The sequence below is a fragment of the Coturnix japonica genome, chromosome 4, assembly GCF_001577835.2.
Source record: "Coturnix japonica isolate 7356 chromosome 4, Coturnix japonica 2.1, whole genome shotgun sequence".
NCBI lineage: Eukaryota > Metazoa > Chordata > Aves > Galliformes > Phasianidae > Coturnix > Coturnix japonica.
Genome location: NC_029519.1, coordinates 75,418,125 through 75,437,202, shown reverse-complemented (window position 1 = coordinate 75,437,202; position 19,078 = coordinate 75,418,125). Strand labels below are relative to the sequence as shown.

The following is a 19,078-nucleotide window of genomic DNA, read 5'->3' as shown; positions in this document are numbered from 1 at the left end:
CCTCCTTCGTGAAATCCTTCCTCATAAGAAGCACTAAGTATCTTTTAATGGCAAGTTCTATTCCAAAGCCCTGGAACCAGCCAGAACCTTCCGTGCTGCTGGGATGGATTGCAGCGCTGACATTTAAAGGTGACGGATTTAGATTGGAGGCACATAACGTGACTATTGAAATAAAACAGTCTGCGTCCATAGAAAATCTAAAGTTTTATTATACATACTGTAGTACACTGAAAATACGTACCCAAAGACAGGATATTCTGAATTTACAACTGTACAAAAAACAAAAAACCAAACCCAAATAGAAAACATACAGACTATGCGATAGATGTAACATCTCACAAAGTGATGGTTCTTGTTAAAGGCACCAGACTCCCGAGGGCTCTGGTTGAATGTTTCTTAGTCTTTTCCAGTCAGGTTACACTATGAGAATGTGATTCACTCTTTATATGATGTCAAAGTCTCGAGCTTCTTCTATCTAGACAAGGGTTTGCACTGAGACATTGTTTAGTGATATTGCCAATGTCACACAGAGGTATCGAGCAACCAAAGGCTTCCCCCCACCCCGCATTGCATCCTATGGCGTTAAACTGGAAGGTTAGAACCAGCAGAGCTACCAGTGGAAAATGAAGTTAACCCACACAACACCAGCCCAACACAAGAGTGTTAATCACACCGAGTCTCAACAGCGTCGTATGGAGAGAACTACAGAACTAGAGCAGGAAAGAGGAGGAGGAAGGGATCTGTAATTGGTGCTTGTACTCAACGTCCCCCTTGGGCTCACCGTCATTGAGCTCGTTTCACTTTCAAGTCTTTACTCGTGAAGAAAACGGAGCCTGAAGAAACCCAGGATTTGTAGGGCAAGTTGTTCAGCAGCCTGGCTGCGTGTGTGGGTTCTGTCCACCCCCACCCAACAAACTGCTCTGCATGCAGCAATTCCACTGCACTGCAACCTGGATGCTGCTGTTGCCCTGCCTGCCACACCACCTTTCTCTGAACCCAAGAGCTCCATGTGCTTTCACTTCTTACCAAACCATTGCAAAAACTTCCCTTTCTTTTGGCATTTAAGAAACCTCCTAAGACTCACACAGCAACCTGCGGTAATGCTTTAGTGTTGAGAGTCAAATTGAAGGAGCAGTGTGAGCACACGGCCCTCAGCTTCCTAAAACATTCATTCTAAAATCACGTTTGGTGCTTGCAGCTTATTGAGCAAGTAGGAGCCTTAAAGACAACTACGACACGCGTCTAAAAATGGCCATCACAAAAAATAACCCTTTAAAAATCTGAATGCAGACAGAAAAAAAAAGGAATGTTGCTTTCTTTTAAACCTTTGCTTTAAAAGATGGATGCTTTTATATGCTGCTATTAGCAAAGATATTAGGTAAGATACAATCAAATAAGTTACAGCCGTGAAAATGCATTTTAATGGAGCTCATTCTAAAACCTGAAGCCCACGACCAACCTCACAGGCTGGTTTGTAGCTGCTTAAAGGAGAACACACTATCAGAGCCACAACCTGCACTGCTTCTGATACGGGTTAATAAGATGTGGAGGGGAGCCCTAGAGGTGATGGTGGAAGGTGGAGCCTAATGATCACGCTATAACACACACAGAGCTCTGCAGTGTCAGCAGATGCCATTCAATGAGCTGCCCACTACAGGAGCTCAAACTCTATTTGCTCAAATAACATTAAGGAATCATAATTTTGGTCACCTTTTACAGTGCTGTGAATGCAGATTCTCTTGTTGCTTTCCCTCTTCAGTTGGATCATTCGTTTGAGAAACCCGAAATAAAAAAGCGATAAAAAATTTTCTGATATAAAATATTCTAAATTACCTGAACATCTTATTATGTTACGAGCACTGAGGGGATTTGGTCTGCTTTCTTTTATTAAAAGAAAAGCCTCGTTTTGTCCTACAAGTTCTGCTTTAACACGAACTGCATTCAGCCTAAGGTCCCATCTCAGCACCAGGAGACCCACCTGCTCTGTTGGCCGCCTTCCTTCCAAGCACCATTCCCAACTAAGCACAGCTCTACACACACAAGCACTGGCAAAAACCAGACGTTTAAACCAAGTCTCCCTCTCAAAGAATGCGAACGAGTGTCCAAACAGTGAATCCCGAACTATGTACACAGTCCCTGTCAATAAATGCAGGCTATAGTGGAACGTCTAAGGGCAGGCGAAACCATTGTTATGAAGACGTGCTTCTACTAGGAAGGGGCACATGTAAGGTATGTTTGTATGGAAGAATAACTGCAGCCACGTTGATGATTATACTGATAACTACACAGGTAGGAACCACAGCTAAACTCACTCTGAGCTTTTTGGATAAGGTAACAAGCACCTTATGACAGCTCAACCAAACATACGTTACCACCACCTCCCAATCATCTCATTCAGAGATGCATCAACCATTTCCAGGGCCATTTAAAAAGCAGAAATGCTGCAGTCAGCCTTGATGTGTTTTAGCTTCCTTTCCTCCCAGGCTGTTTGAAGGACTTGCCATGCAATAGCCACTGATAAGCTTTTACCCTAAGAATGCCATGGCAAAACACTAGTTTCCACACTGCCAACAGCCCACTGCTCCCTTTCAGTTTTTCTCTGCTTTTGCTATTTTTTTCCATCAGAAAACTACGATATTCAGTTTCTCTTGATCTCAAGTAAAGCCAAACATAGGTTAACTCATGCTGCGTATGGACATAGACAATATAGCAAATTAAAGATACTCAATCCCATCCTATGCCTCGAGCATAAATAAGCTGAACGTACAGTGGGTACCACTAGACACCAGACATCTCTCACCTGCAGTATTTAGTTCTACTGCAACTGAATTATAAAATGAAGCACCACGTGGTGCTTGAAGCGCTCATGGAACCCATGCAGTCACAGAGAATAGCTTCTTTAAACAGTAAAGATCTGTGCCCTTGTTTAAATGGTAAACTGTGAACGACTGTGCAGTAGTCTTCTCTTCAGGTACTCAGAAGTAAACTGCTCCCATCTGTAATCATTCAGTTGTGATCTGCTCTCCTCTTCCAGCATCTTAAAATCACATTTAAAAACGAGACAGAACAAAAAAACCACCAACCATTCCCTCCCCTAAAACCACCTTTTCCAGATAATAAAAAAAAAGAAAACAAGACAAAAAAGGAAATTCAACATCAACTTCTTCTGCATTCACTGAGCCCAGTTAGGTTGAAGAGCCACAGCTTCTATGCTGGAGGGTAATAAATGTACACATGGATGCCGTTTTGTACAGTTGACATACTCTATGAGCTGGTTGACTCTAAGCCTCATTTGGTCCAGTCTGCTGTAGCTGCATCTTTTAAGAAACATTAGTAATAGGTTTGTACTTCTTGAATCTGGTCCATTCACCGGTAGCGTAGTTCATTTCAAAGACTGTGTCAACCAACATAGTGGTGCTGCCAGTGCCATCAGCCTTTGGTAAATCTTCTGTATGCTCACTAAGTTTAATCTGAATGATGTCACCTTGCTCTTGGCAAGGATTCTCTGTGGAAACAAAAACAGAAACAAGTTGCACATCTTGGCATTATGAGAAAGCAAAGAGAACCTGAGAGAGATTCAAAACCTTACACTCAAAACACGCTAGTGTTTTCTATTAGTTCTGGGTTTATTTCTACACCACGTGGCCACAGACCTTCACTCCATACATCACAGACTTTATTTCTCTTATAACAAAACCAAGCCTCATATAGATCTCAATGACAAAGAACAAAAGCGAGTCAGTGCAGGTGAAGTGTGCAAATGCCTCTGCTGTCTGCCTCAAGAACTCTAAGCCTTGCATTTGCTAAGCTTGAACCTACCAATCTTCCTCTGTTTGAGATACATTTCATAGTTTAAAGAACTCAACAGCTTTTAGTAATTGTGGAAGCCTTACCAGATTCATTGAAGTTACTGATCTATGAGGCACAAGAACTGAATGTTACACATCCAACTACTGCAATTGTTAGGAAAATCAGGAAAATCCTCGTGAACAGTAATTTACCCAACTTTCAAAAAGTACTGACATTACTAGTTATGAATTTATATTACTTATGTATATTCACATACAAAGGAAACACACACACACACTATTAAAAAAATGCTTACCTCACATCACAAAAAACATCAATACAGATATTAAAGTACATCCTGCTACAGCATTCTGAAGTCATATCTACTAGTAAGAGCACTCACAAATGTAATCAACACAAAACTTTATTAAGCCCCAGGATCATCATAGTAACTCTATCCTGGCTGTCTTGAATGATGTACTGCACTAATCCAAATGCATAAGCCACATTTAGACTCCAGCACTCCTGTGACAAGAGCCCTCAAACAGCAACCTAGAAAGCAGAGCCAGCGCAGATGACAGAGTTCACTTAAAGACTCTTAAGCTCCTTCTCATCTTACATTTAGTAGATGACTGAGTAGTACAATCTTGGTCCATCGAGGCCAATGTACAACAAGATCAAGCCTAGAGGAGACCTCCCTATGATTTTCAGCACCTATCCCTGAAGTAGAGAAAACAGCGGCTACATTTTTAATGCTGCAGAGCTAGTGAAGAGGCTCCATATTACACAGTTTGTTCCTCAGCCTGCTATGGAAGACCTTACATTCTGTCTTGTAGACAGAATATGAGAACCCAATCAAGCTGCTCACTGTTCCACTTGGATTGGCCTGTGTCTCAAGACCAGGTTGGACGGGGCCCTGGGCAACCTGATCTAGTAAAGGTGTATGTTTGGTGGCCCTGCCAGGCAGGGGGGTTGGAACTACATGATCCTTGAGGTCCCTTCCAACCCGTGTCATTCTGTGATTCTGTGTGTCTTCTAAGCAGCATTACATGCGCTCAGTTCACTTCTGTGTATGTTTTGTGCTTAGTGGCTGACATTCTATTTTTATTAGAAAAGGACTAAAAAACTACTTTGAGGTAGCCAAAATTTTAATCCATTGAAATAAACACAGTCCAGAATAAACTAGATTCTAGCACACCCTGAGTGCAGGTAAAGCAGGAGACATTTATTCACATATGCACAATCTGAAACAACACATTGTACTTCAGACTGGAAATTGAAAAGCAAAGTAACTTAATTTCAATACATACCTCTGGATCCTGCCATGAATCCAAGTATAAGAGCCTTTTCTGGCCTTGTAACTTTGTTTGCAGTCTTGAACATTTCCTGTGCAGCATACATTTGCTCCCTCTGCAAAAGGTACAACAAATATGAATTCCAGCAGAAAAACACAAAGACAGGAACCTCAAAGCTTTTCATCTTTAAATGATTAGATCTAACACTTGCAGCAGTGACAGTTCTGAAACTTACACTGAAAAAGTAGCACTTTAAACAGTTACAGAAACATGTGCTAAGAGAGCTGCTGTTTCCACTCCATATTGTGTTCTTTACTACCTTAGTTAAGAAGTGCCTCTATTATATCATATAACACGCAGACTTGCAGTAATTTCAAAGGGAAAGTTTTTCTTTATAAACAAAGCAAAGCTACCGAAGTCACAGCTTCTTAGGGTTCAGATCTTTTAAGCTGAGCTTACAGAGGTGCTTTGTGAAGTCTTCAGAGACAGCTTTATCTCAAATTGATTACCCGACTAATTTCAAGCATCCATGAAATATACAAACATAGGAGCAATAAGAAGCTTCAGGGTAAGCAATTGTTATTTATTTACTTCTGCACTCCCAAGCTTTTAAAAACTGATAACAGACTGGGGGAGGGAGGCAGGAAAAGAAATCAAGAGTTTTGCCTTTATTCTACTGATAACTTCATTCCTACCAATGCAACAATGCAATCTCTTCTAGTAGCTTATGCTACAAGCAAGGCTATAGGCACTGCTGGAACTATGCCTTTCTCCCAAAGTAAGATCAATAATAAAAATGTGCTTTTCCAATCTACATCAAAAGCATCATCTAAGAACAACCTATTTGCTACTCACTGTAAGAGAGAGGCTTTTTTTCGGTGGTGGCTGTTGCTGAGTTTGAGGAGCCACTTGTGGTGCTTGCGCTGCAGGGGAAATGGCAGGAGGTGTGGTAGGGGTGAGGGGTGAGGTAGGTGTAGTTGCAGGTGGATTTGAGTTACTGTTGTACATGGGAGTTCTCTGCTTGAACTGCGCAGGCAGAGTTGTGGTAGCATTTGGAGCTGCAGGCTCTTCAGTCTGTCTGTTAGTCTGCAAAGCCTCTCGTGCAGAACCAACTGCAAAAAAAAAAAAGAGCAGATTATAATCCACAAACAAGGCTCATCACCAATGGATTTTAGAAGGATCTAAGATTCCTGACTCTTCTACCTACCATGACTCTATGTCATCTAGCACCCATCTGAAAACATGAAGAGCTAGTACTGTCCCCACTCAATCACCTCTAACAATTAGACAGCGACGAGATTTCCGATGTGGATTACGCTACGTTTAGAAGCAAATTTCAGCTTTAATGGGCATGAATTAAACTTGAGTTGATCTACTTTATAACATATGCAGCTATAACACTTGTATGCTGACCCCACCAACTTTGTCAGACTGCAGTTTTGATTTCTGCACAGCAATCTGTTTTTAAACTAATGCAGGCTCTGACAGTAAAAAATACTGAAAATACATAAATGTTTAAACAGATAAGATTAAAATCAAAATCAAAAACAAAAAGAATTCTTTTAAACACTAACTGCTAAAAGGGCTAAACCCTCTCAATATTGAGAAGTTCACTTATTTGCCTGTACTCAGCCATCCAAGAAGTTCCTATACCAAAGCTGACTGCAGCTAGAGGGAAAGTATATCACAAGTGACTGCATTATCCAACAGACAGCCAGACAGTGCACGTTCATAGAATCACAGAATGACCTGGGTTGGAAGGGACCTCAAGGATCATGAAGTTCCAGCCCCCCTGCCTGGCAGGGCCACCAAACATACACATTCACTAGATCAGGTTGCCCAGGGCCCCGTCCAACCTGGCCCTCAACACCTCCAAGGACGGGGCATCCACAACCTCCCTGGGCAGCCTGTTCCAGGACCTCACTACTCTCCATGTTCTCTTGCAGCTCTCTGACATAGCTACAGCTCTTTAAGTACCTTTATGAGTCTCTTAAGATTTAAACTAACCTAAACTCATCTGTGTTTACAAGAGACCAAAAGGCAGATACAGAACACAACTCAGCAGATGCCTTTCAGATCAAGTTTTAGAGAATGGGAAGGTTCTAGTACTCTCATTCATCTAGGCATGGATACAGCACTGGCTTTAGCAACGTGGCTCTTAGCCAGTAAGATAACTAGCTACCCACTTATTTTGTACAAATCTCCACTTTTATTACTAGCTTCATCTCATGTCAGGATTGATTTGCATAAAGTAACATATATCTTAATTACACAACATCAGATTAGATGAAACCAGATTCACAGATCTTCAAGAACACTGCATTCCTTGTCTGTAAGGGAAGCTAGAAAAAAGAAAACACCACCAACAACAGGAGACAAAGACAATAGAGAATTTTAAACCAGGCTTTCTCTGATGCGGAATACACTGCCAACGCTCTGGAAAATAATACTAGCTGCTGACAACACTGATGTGCTTTTGGCTGCATTCCTTCCAGAGATGCCAATTTTCTGTCAGAGAGATTTGCACAGACCTTCAGAGAGATTCTGAACCGTTTCAGAGCCAAGTTCAGTGATTAGTTTTTCTGTATGGCTTTTTCTATGGGGACCAACACTCCACAGCTCACGTAGGCAAAAGCTACAGTAACATTTAACAAGCAAGAGCAAAAATAACACAAACTGCAGTGCTGGTTCTCTGTTAACTACAAGCTCTGGTAACAAATCCCAGTCACGTACATGTGTTAGTGCAAGCTGATATGCTCCTGTAAGACTGTACACGCAGCAAGGAAGGAAATTTAAGGGCAAGAAAGTGTATTAAGGGGTGGAGAAAAAGGATTTCTACAGAAGGGTGTGTTTTTTAAAAGAAGTGTGTCTTACTTACCTGGCTGTGTTTCAGAACTTGGGATGTATGAGGACGATGGCACCACACTGGGAGTAGCAGGTAAATAACTTGTAGAAGGTAACGCTGGCTCATTGTTCAGTGAGCCGAGTTTCTGTAAAACACAGAAGTGTTATGCGTGGTGAAGAACCCACAGAAAGAATGCAAAGAGGCCTCTGGGACACGTGGGACACGCAGAGGGCCTAACCACAGTAAATTTAAGTAAGGCTTTGTCTCCACTCAAACAGGCAATCAACACCAATGTACAATGCAGATACCATCCTGGATCAAGCAAAAGGAATCACTGTTTTGTATTTATAGCACAATATCGTGCACATTTCATAACACAAAACAATACCACTAAGAGAGAAAGTGGCCACCTCTGAACTTCATGGGTTCTAGGAAGGGATTATAAGCCAGGGGCATTTTGGACAGAAATCAATTCCTTGTATTTCTCCTTCCTTTTCAGTAAAGGGGCTGGCTCGGATCTCATTACAAACATATGCGAGACCTCAGAAGAAGCTGCCTTCTAAATTTAGCAACATTTTCACAAGATCACAAAGGAAAATGGAGAACAGAGCCCCATGCATCACTGTTTTCTCATCTGTTATTGATTGTGCGGTAGGAGTTTCTCCTCTCATGTTTTGTTTTTACCTGTGTAGACACAAGGCCAGCAGCATAATCTGGAGTAGCATTTTCTACTACTGTTTCTTCTTTGGCTTGCTTTTCCACCACTTCTGTATCTGTTGCATAAAAACACAAGTCAGTTCAAGGAAATACGCTTAAATATTGAATTTGACTCAAACAGTGATCTAGAAAAAACACATTTTCAAAGAGTCTGCTAGACCATGCTTAAGAAGCACATGCTGAAAGGTTACAGTAAAGAATATACAGTAACCTTCCTACACAACTTCATGAACAACACAATGATTAAGTGAACCACAATAGATATATCCATCAAGATGCAGCAGCTAAGGCTAATTAGCCTATTTTTCTGATATTAAAAACTACCAAGAACTTTCAATTACTGTCTTCGAACAAAATTATTGCATTTGCTACCAAAAAACCCTAATTTTCTTTTTTGCAGAACATAAACTGCCTAGCACATCTTCCTGATATGCTTCAGTAGAGCTGCCACTTGAGTAAAAGACGTGATTCATTTGTTAAAATCTAAGGCACAGCCTTGAAGTGAGATTTCTTTAATTTTTATCAAGATTACTTTCCATTCCTTCACTTGGCTGTGCAACTGGTAGGGATAAGCACATAATCTCAGAACAATTTCAGATGCGAGGCTACTTTCAGGTCTAGCTTTGCTGTGCAAAGTACAAATGGCTGGTTCAGTCCTTTCACGCCACTGAGCCAAGTCACTACCATGGCACATGGAAGTATGACCAGCAAAACCAGAGGAAAAAAAAGTAAAATAAGTGGAATTAGGATGTTCTGGCCCTTTTTTCTTGTGAACTTAGCAGATGAGTTTCAACACACCAAGAATAAAACATTTGAATGTATATTAACAGCTTTTGACCGTAGTGCTCCATACTAACCTAATGTCTTTCTTCTTCTCTTTGCTTCACGGCCAGCACCTACCATATCCAGCTCAGAGAATTCTAAAAGCTGAAGAAAAGAATGCAGAATTTTAGTTTTAATTTATGTTGCTGTTGCTATCTCAATATTATCCTTAAATTTTTCTTTAACATGCTGATGCTCGATTCAAAACAGCACCAAAAAGTTATTTTAAAACAGGGAGATCTGAGCAGGAATTCACCTACCTTTACTCCTCTTTCTTTACGCAGAGGTGTTCTTGAAGGAGGAATAGGATTTCTGTTTCCAGAAGGGTTAAATACACTAGGTGCTGAAGTACTCCTGAATGGAGCTTGTTTTGGTATTCCTTTGAGTGGCGCTTAAGACAAAAAAAAAAAAATAATAAGAAAGTAACAATTAAAATACCTGCATCACTAATTATAGTACAACAATGAGGTATTAACTTTTACCCTTTCTTAATACTCCCCCTAACTTCAGAAGTGTCTAAAAAAGGAACTCTACAAAATACTAAATGCTCTTCAAACTTCAGATTGGGTTTTACCCTTCAAACAAGAGCAGAGTCACTCCCCACTAATGTTTACAATCCCATAGTAATTTTTATTACAGTTTTACCTTCAGTATTTTCCTATGCGTTGTAAATGAAGTAATCAAATCAGCACACTGCTATCAGAATATACTCTTCTACATATATTGATACTTTCCTTACTTACAGACACAAACTTCAAACCCATATATTGATACTTTCCTTACTTACAGACACAAACTTCAAACCCATATAAAGCTATTAAGCAGGAACGATCTGAACCCTACTACTTACAGTTACTCTCTAAGCTTCAAGATCTAGAACTCTGGCCAAAGACTGTTGTTATGAGCCACACTTGGAGAGTTCTTAAGCAGTACAGGAGCCATCCCAGTTCTTCCATGGTGTCCCAAATCACCACTTTTATTAAAAGTTACATCAATCCAATCAAATTTTTGGTTCCTCCACAAAACTGACTATTACACTTTGCACTTCTGAACACAGATGCATCAATCTGGTACAGGAACAAGCATCTAAGAGAAGCAGTCAGAGCTCCAAGCCTGCTGCAGTTCAAGAAGCATTTGGACACTGCTCTCAGAAATATGGTTTCAATTTGGGGTGGTAATACAGGGAGCCAGGAGTTGGACACTGTGATCCTCATGGGTCCCATTCAACTCATGAATTCAGTGATTCTACAACTCGGACATCCAGTCTCACAGTTTCCCCAGTTCCTGCCTATTAAGACACGAAGGAACAGAAGCACTGACACCTTGGAGTTTGGAGAAATGAAGATAAAGCTTCAAAATTCTGCAAGGTGGGACACTGCCTCAGATGAAGATGCTCTTTAGCGAGTTATATTACGCTGAAACACTGGCTCTGCAAAGCTCAAATCTTTTGTAATCCAGTGGAATTACTGTTTCACAGAAGGGTTTAAAATGCTGGAGCTATGGTCTGCACAGGAAGCGTCCAACTTAGCTCCACACTGCAAATAAAAGAACTTGCTGCCACAATGCTCAGTAGAAGTTGCTACACCCGTGATGGTGTTTCCCCACACTTCACACTGTTATCCCTCAACTCTGGTACTCAAACCTATGTATTAAGTGCACTGACACAGTACATTCAGCTTTTAAATATCACACCAAGAAAATACTCAGGTTTTATAGCTCAGCATCATATTGACAGCCAAAAAAACTCTGATGTTATTTAAAGTGTTACTAATTTCAAACCTGCTTCCTACTCCTACAACTTATTAAAAAACAATTAGGCAATTCTGGAACTTGAGTGAACAGTTGAAACTCTCACATTAATAGCTGTATGTGTTTATCATGTCTGTTAAATAGAAGCAACACTAAACACTCTTAGCTACTTTAAGAGTACCTTCCCATTAAGATATTGTGCCAGTTAACCCTTACAAAATAGTTAAGAACACCAGAATGATCTGTTGGACTGAGTGCTCCTTATCCCTGCTTGAATCTGTGTGATTGAGATTTGCACTTTTCTTATACCCTATGTTTAAACTATCCTCTGTAGTAGTAATATATTCTACACACTATCTTCGTTATTTTCCCCTCCCCTTCTCTATAGGGAATGATATACATGCAAGCTAGATCCAGTCCACTTCACAGTAGTTCTGAGACCAGAGATTACCATGATCCAGTCACTCTGCTCCCTCTTGGAGCAACGCAGCTTAGGCAGAAGTTATTCCTGGATTACTGCAAATTAAGTTCTTACTGAAGTCTGTAGGCATGATCCAGCTACACCCATCTCAAATAAGCATGGCAGATACACTGACATCTAACACAACACCACTCTTACTTCTCCTAAGACTTGTAACAACATTCAAATAGAAGTAAAGAGACAAAGAAGGGGATAAATCCTTTGCTTCAGAATGAATTCAGCTTTTGTAGGAAAAAGTAATTCTAGTCTTCAAAGCTATTTTATCAGATTTTCTTTCAGGGAAGTGATATGAGTGAGCCGTACTTGTTGTATCAATCTTTTTGACCAGTCCCCTGCCCTTGGCATGAAAAGGCACTCCTGCCGTCTTCTTGAGCTGCTGAGCGGTTTCTGTCGCTACAAAAAGAAAACAAAACCCAAGACTTCAGTTATTATAAAGTCTGTGCTAGAAAATACACGGCTTCCTACATAAAATGTTATTAACATATAAATGCTGTGAATATCAACAAGAACTATATTGTAATAAAAAAACAATCAAGTAATTTGCGAGCTACACTGTACGTGGAGAAATGCAAAACAGATACAACTGCAACTGACAGGACGGTCAGAGCTACAATAAATCATTAGACAATTTATTCAAAGATTGAAATCATTTAAGTTCCACATAAGAGTGAGATGTAACGTTTTCATATAAGATTTACAGCTTTTTTAACACCAATTTCTTGGGTCACATGCAAGAAAGTATCAAGCTGCTCCAACACAGCAGCAGGTTCAGGAAACTAATTTAAGATCAGTCAGATTAGCTACCAATATATAGATGTATACATATGCTGCCTTTTGTTAGTGAGAACTATTGGCTTTCACCCCCCATACAGCCATACTGAGCAACATGAAGCATTAATTAGCAGCTCTTGCTCCCTGTTGCAGAAACATATGGCGTATTAAATTGTTTCAGGAGCTTTAACCAAAGCTGTCCTTCAAGCCTTCACCACTGACTTAAATACACTTTTGAGAGAACATACCTACACTTTAAAAAGATGCAGCTTTTTGTATCCCTTGAAGTCTGGACAGCATTTAAATCAAGATTAGCATCTTAATATAATCATGGCTAGAATGGCTTGCACCTGCTCTTCCACATGTGCTATCAAGAGGGTGTTGGGGTGCAGTCACATGTCTTACAGCAAGAGATTTTGGCATATGTCTCCCCACACTGCATAAATAAGACTGACAAATTTTCCTTTCCCTGCTGTTACTCAGTGTTAGAACTGGCTGTAATAATACTTACACTTCTGCAAGAGTTCAGCTCGGAGAGTGGCACTTTTAGGTTTCCTTTTCAGCTGGAAGTGTTTCACTGGGGGGGTAAGTGGCCCCGCTAGTGTTGTCAAGGCATTTTTGTTTAAGTACTGGCATTCCAACGGCAACATAGCTGACGTTTCACCTTCACTTACTGCATAAAGAGTTAACACAGTACACAGGGCTATAAGCATCTCTTTGACAGAACATTGCAAAACATTCTACAACTAGACTCTATAGGTGTTTATTGAAGTATATCTAACTCACTTAAACACCATGTGTAAATGAGTTCTGATCTGAACAGTACACAGTCAGTTATTAGGGTGTTTGTTTTCTACATTAAGTTTGTAAGCTCCCATACATCTACTCAAACAACAGGAATTTTAAAGTGTGCTACAGTTTTAAGACAGATAAAAATGATAAAATCCTCGGTTCCTTTCAAAAACTGCCCATGAAAAAGAAAACTACTGACTGAAAAGCCAAACCAAAAACTGTGAACATACAAAAGATCATTGAATCAGAATGGTTTGGGTTGGAATGGACCTGTAAGATCATCTAGTTCCAACCCCCCACTATAGGCAGGGACACCTCCCACTAGACCAGGTTGCTCAAACACAATCCAGCCTGGGACTAAAAACCTTCAATACTGGGGGCATCCACAGTCTCTCTGCACAACCTGTTACAGTGTCTTACTACCCTCACAGTACAGCATTCCTCCCTAACATCTAGTCTAAATCTACCCTCTTCCAGTTTAAAGCCATTTCGCCTCATCCTGGCACTATGTGCCCTTATATAAATGTCCCTCCCCAGCTTTCCTGTAGGCCACCTTCAGGTACTGGAAGGCTACTATAAGGTCTTCTTGGAGCCTTCTCTTCTCCAGGCAGAAGAGCCCCAACCCTTTCAAACTATTGCCTTACAGCAGTCCTAACTCCAAAACCACTTTTGACCACTAATGCCCAAGCTTGTTTTCTTTCCTGGAGTATTTGCTAAATCAAAGCCAACCAAATAGGAATAGCTTTGCTAGCTGGACATCAGCAACTCAATTCTCCTTTAGACCAGTCCCCCAGTGCCTCCATTTGTTGGCTAAAGGAAGACTGAACAGAGGGGACCTCACGTGCCCAATGCAAATGGTGCTGCTGCTACAAAAAAAAAAAGCCTCACTGCTGTCTTTAATACAACAACATACAAGACAGAAGTATATTAAACTGTTACAGCAGATTAATAAGGTGAGCTGTTATTACCTAACAGTGCACATAAGAGTCTGTCTACAAAGCCAGTGAAACCACATTAACTTCTATGCTGCCCTTTACAATTACGGAGGGACCTGACACGCAAGTTCTGATGATTTGTGGAAAGATAATTTAAGAGGTTACCATTCCTCAAGTATCACAGTTGCCCGTTCAGGAATATACCAGGTCATGAACTGTGGCAGTTGAGAGAAGACATACAGCTTGTCCAATAGCACTAAGATACCTCAACTGCCTGAGCAGAGACGGGCTATTCCTGAAAAGAGGCGTCATATTTCTGTCATTCATCAGACACTTACCTTTTTCTCTAAGTTCTCCTAAAATATCTTGAACATTGGGATTCTGTTCTTCAAGATCAAGGTTAAGGGAGCCAGTATCTGGAAAGGATTTTAAAATATCAGCTACCATTAAGACCCAGGGGTCTGAATCCAAGGTAGCGAGCTGGACAATTTCAGTCAGTGCCCCCTTCATCTACCAAAAAAAGAAAAAGAAAATCAGCCAATTGGAAACAGTTTTAAACAAGCTAAAGTTGGGTTAATTTATAATAAGACACTAGGATAAACATGCACAATGTTTTACCACTAGGGAAGGGAAGAGGGAGACTGTGTCACAGTTAAACATTAACTCTAGAACAAAGCAAAGAATGAACCAAGATCTATTTTTAATGTCACTTTTGGTCAATTGAACAAATGCATTTTGAACTTCTGACAGCTCAAAGCTTTGTTCACCTCATCATTTTCACTCAGTACAGGCCAGATTCTTATGGTATCGCCTTGGTACGTTTTACAGCCCACTTACAACTCCATGTACCCACCCACACCTTTGTCAGTGATAATATTTAACTAGAAAACAAGTTACTTAAACAGGCATCTAAATGAAGATGGACCCCTTTTTGTCCTACAGGACAGCTCCTAGTTTTGCCCTCCATTTTCCTCCCCAAACACTCACAACTCTCAGCACTCAGAGGCTGACAAACATTGCCATTTCCCAATCCCTTTCAGTCACACAGTGTTATTGCCCTCTGACTTCAGTCAGGTATAAAACACAGGGCAGTCTGTCCTTTAGGCATTCTTAAGGCTCATGTTAATACTCATCACAGCTGAGAAAAGGCTGTAGTTTGAGAATCTGTGAGGTGCAGCTCACTAAGAAAGAATCCTACATATTTCCCTACCGAGCACAGCCATAATCTCAAGCTTATAATTAAGATTGCAACACTGGGTCAAGCAAGAGTCCAATCAGCATCTTGTTAAACATGAACGTCAAGATCTCAAACAACAGATTCTGGCACTTCTCATCTAAAACCCAGGGATCTTAAGTACTTTTCTCAGCCTGTTGGCATAAGGCATCACTAGAAACATGAGAAGAAAGGATCAGGAAGGATGGAAAGAGTCTGGGAACAGAGACAAAGGGAGATTAATAATGGCTGTGCAGGAAGAGCAAAGATACAGCACTGTGGGGACGAGTATTGAAAAGAAAGATGATAATACTAGGAATACACAAAGCCAGAGCTCCAACAAGACTTATTGTAAGGCAGCCTCATTAATTTGCTTTCCATTAGGCCTAAATTGGCATGTAGCCGCACCTTTAAACAGCTGCACTGGCTAATAAAGCCAATCAAGTTTTCAACATTCAGGGCCATAGAGAAGGTGGTGTTTAATAAGTATCTGTAACATTATAGAGCGTTTTCATTAAGCTAAAAGCATTGGAAAGCACAGTATTAATATTTACTCGATTCAAAAGTAAGATGGATCAAATAGCATCATTGTATGTTCCGTATTTTAATCCTGAAAAAGCACAGAAGGGGCCAAGAGTAACATTAGATAATAATAAACCCCATTACATCCAAAGAACATCAAGTATAGGCCAAATAGAACTGCCTCCCTCTTCTGACAAGGGGGCCAAGGCTCAGTCCTTAGTGCTACTATTCCATGGTTAGGAGCCCACTGCAGTGAGCATTAGGCATTAGTTTAAAGCATGATAGCCTAGAAATATACAGCAGCAAAAAGCTTGGAGGCTGAGAGATTGGAGAGCTTGTAAATGCTGCCCAGAGAACGGCAGCAGGATATTTTTGATAACTGCCTACAAAACACTTAACTGCGAAAATGAAAACGGGAGCCAATTCATCTTATTAGTCAGCAGGAACAAATAAGCTGTAACGAGGTTCACAGCGTGATCAAAATTTGAGTTTATTACTTATCCCACAGGATTAAGTCGCTAATATGTATATAGTATTTGAAGCAGCGAATGAGAACATATAGTGTAAAACTACAGGATGTTATGTTTAAGAAGAAATACAGCACTTCAGCTAAGGGCTGAGAGATCAGAGAGTCAGAAAGGACCAGCAGCCAATTAAATCCCTTCTAAGCCAAGGAATACCACACTTTTCTGGATTCCCACATGATTTTTTTGCTCATGTGTCTGTTCCCAAATTGTTTCCATGTTATTCTATGCCAGTTAAAATGCCATTATAAAGAAAAAAAAATAATTAAAAGATGTTTGAGAAGAAAAACTAAGTTCAGGCTGTTATCTAGAGAAGGGAATATCATTGAACGTGTTGCAGAACACACCTCTATTATATCCTGCATCCACTATCAAGACGCCCGAAGTTTTACAAAGCTGATGCAATGTATTTTCTAACGCTATTAAGTTTCCAATTGCCAGCTCCGAACTCCTCACACATCATCTACAGACTGGTACATAGCATGGAAAACCTACATATGACTTTCCGAGGGGACTAATAAAACACTTCCCCAGTTGAATTAAACCATTTCCACACGCGGGAGTGATTTCTGAATGAAGAATTTTGCTTTCATGCTGTCGCAGGTAAAGGTTCCTTAATTTGAGTAGTTTTAAAGGCAATTTTTACAGCTTTTCCATACTACTACAGGTAATTTTCACATAAAAAACCAGCCTGTGTGAGCTCAATAGTCCTCAATCCTCTTGCATTTTCAACTTTGAAGTACATAAAAGCCAAGCATACAACCAGAATAATGCATTATCTCCCCACACCCTGCCTGGTATACACATAAATGAAGTCAAAGCACCTGTGTTCTATCCGAGGGACTGGTGCAAGCACAGCTGAGGGGCAGATTACAGAATCCCAGGGGTAAGAAGGGACTTCTGGAGATCACTAAGTCCAACCCCTTGCTAAAGTAGGTTCCCCATAGCAGGCTGCATAGGAAAGAATCAAGCCAGGTCTTGAGTATCTCCAGAGAAGGAGACTCCGCAATCTCACTGAGTAATTAAATGTGCACTATCTCCATAGCCATGGCCACAAACCATGCCACTCAAGGCACAAATGGAAACTCCTCAACTTGGCAGAAGAAACTTAATGTTTCTCAAGTCATTCTTGTTCCAACCATCAGCAGCTGCTGTTTGGTAGGAATAAGGCAGCTGAAGATGAAGTATGGGCTGGGAGAAGTGAAGGAGCTCTTCTGGACCTATGAAGCCTGTAAGCAGTGCCAGCTGTACCCCAACTGAGTAGAGAAGGAAAGGAAAGCAACAGCTGTTCCCAGACAAGTAACACAAAGCAAGAAGCATCAGATCCTGCTCGAGGGGGAAAAACTAACTACAAGAAGTTGGGGAAAAAACACCGCTGAGTGCAGACCCCACATCTTCCACTCCCAAAGTTTCAGCACTCGCTGCTGTCCTTCCCAAACGTGAGATGCTCAGCTCGCACCTACGCAACCAGCCACTACTAGTGGGGAAGGAGCACAGGCAGCCCTATATACATCCTTATGCCTTGCCAGCTGAACAGCTCCACTAATCCACTACTCCTAATCCTGGAAGACAAACGGGCTCTGAAAAGCCCTCTTACCCGAAGCAGCAGCAGCTCTATGGGCCGACACCTCGCTTTCTACCCTCCCCATAAGGCGAGGAGGGAGAAGCGGGGCTCGGCCTCCCCTGCCCAGCGCTGCCCTTGAGGGCCGGCTCCAGCCGCCCACAGGCCGCACGAAGCGGCCCCAATGATCACGCTACGATAAATAACGAAGAGCAAAAGGGATGTGGAGGAGATGATAGCGGCACTGCAGCACCCCCTCACCCCACACGGCTCTCACCTCATCCACCGCCCGGCGGGGCAGGTGCAGCATCCCTAAAAGCAGCTTCAGTTTGACGGCCGAGGAAAGGCCGTGAAAACAGAGGCGGATGTTGTCGATCACCGAGGCCGTGAGCAGCGAGGCGATGCTCGGCGGTGCCCACAGCTCGTCCGTGGAGCCCAGTTTGTTGTGCAGCCACAGGCCGGTGTCGCTCTCCCGCATCGACGCCATCTTGGGAGCGGAGCGAAAAAAGAAGGGGTTCTCCACAGGCATTTTATGAAGACACCTAAAAGGAGGAAGGGGCGGGCGAGGACCCCTGCGGGTCGCAGCCTTGTTCGTAACCCAAAATGGCGGCGCCCTATGAGTTCGCTGGAGCGAAGGCGGAGATTCTGCCGTAACCTAAAATGGCGGCGCCCATACGGAACATAGCGAGGCCGTTCTCCTCTCCCGCTCAGATGCAAAATGGCGCCTGCCACGGCGGTTATTCCGTAACGTAAGATGGCGCCGCGTTAGCGCCTCATGGCCCTTCCTTCACGTTCCGAGGTGAAGGGCTGGCAACCAGGAGGCGCGATAGAAGCCGGAGTTCGCTCCTCCCACAGCCCGGGACGCTGCGTTGAAGGCGGGAGGAAGGCTGAGGCTTTACAGTTAACCCGGCCTTCCAGCACAGCGCTGGGCTGTGCCATGGCTGGCTCCTTTGCCTTTCTTCACAGCCCCCATGGCGGCCTTTCCCCTTTAATGGCTCCTCAGTGGGGCCCACCAGGTCCTGTCAGCGCCTTGCCGCTGTGTTTGTGGCTAATAACAAGTCA

General features: G+C 41.9%; 1 protein-coding gene across 1 annotated transcript; it reads right to left on the bottom strand.

The window, feature by feature from the left end:
- Positions 1 to 185: 185 nt before the first annotated feature.
- On the bottom strand, positions 186 to 18,842 carry NELFA (negative elongation factor complex member A). Its single transcript, XM_015862564.2, has 11 exons — positions 18,294 to 18,842; positions 14,535 to 14,706; positions 12,981 to 13,142; positions 12,002 to 12,091; positions 9,729 to 9,859; positions 9,504 to 9,573; positions 8,614 to 8,702; positions 7,963 to 8,074; positions 5,940 to 6,196; positions 5,100 to 5,199; positions 186 to 3,505 (listed from the first exon to the last, which is right to left on the bottom strand). Exons 1-11 carry the CDS (start codon positions 18,543 to 18,545, stop codon positions 3,321 to 3,323), a joined length of 1,620 nt encoding a protein of 539 aa, XP_015718050.1. The 5' UTR covers positions 18,546 to 18,842; the 3' UTR covers positions 186 to 3,320.
- Between the last annotated feature and the right edge of the window lie 236 nt (positions 18,843 to 19,078).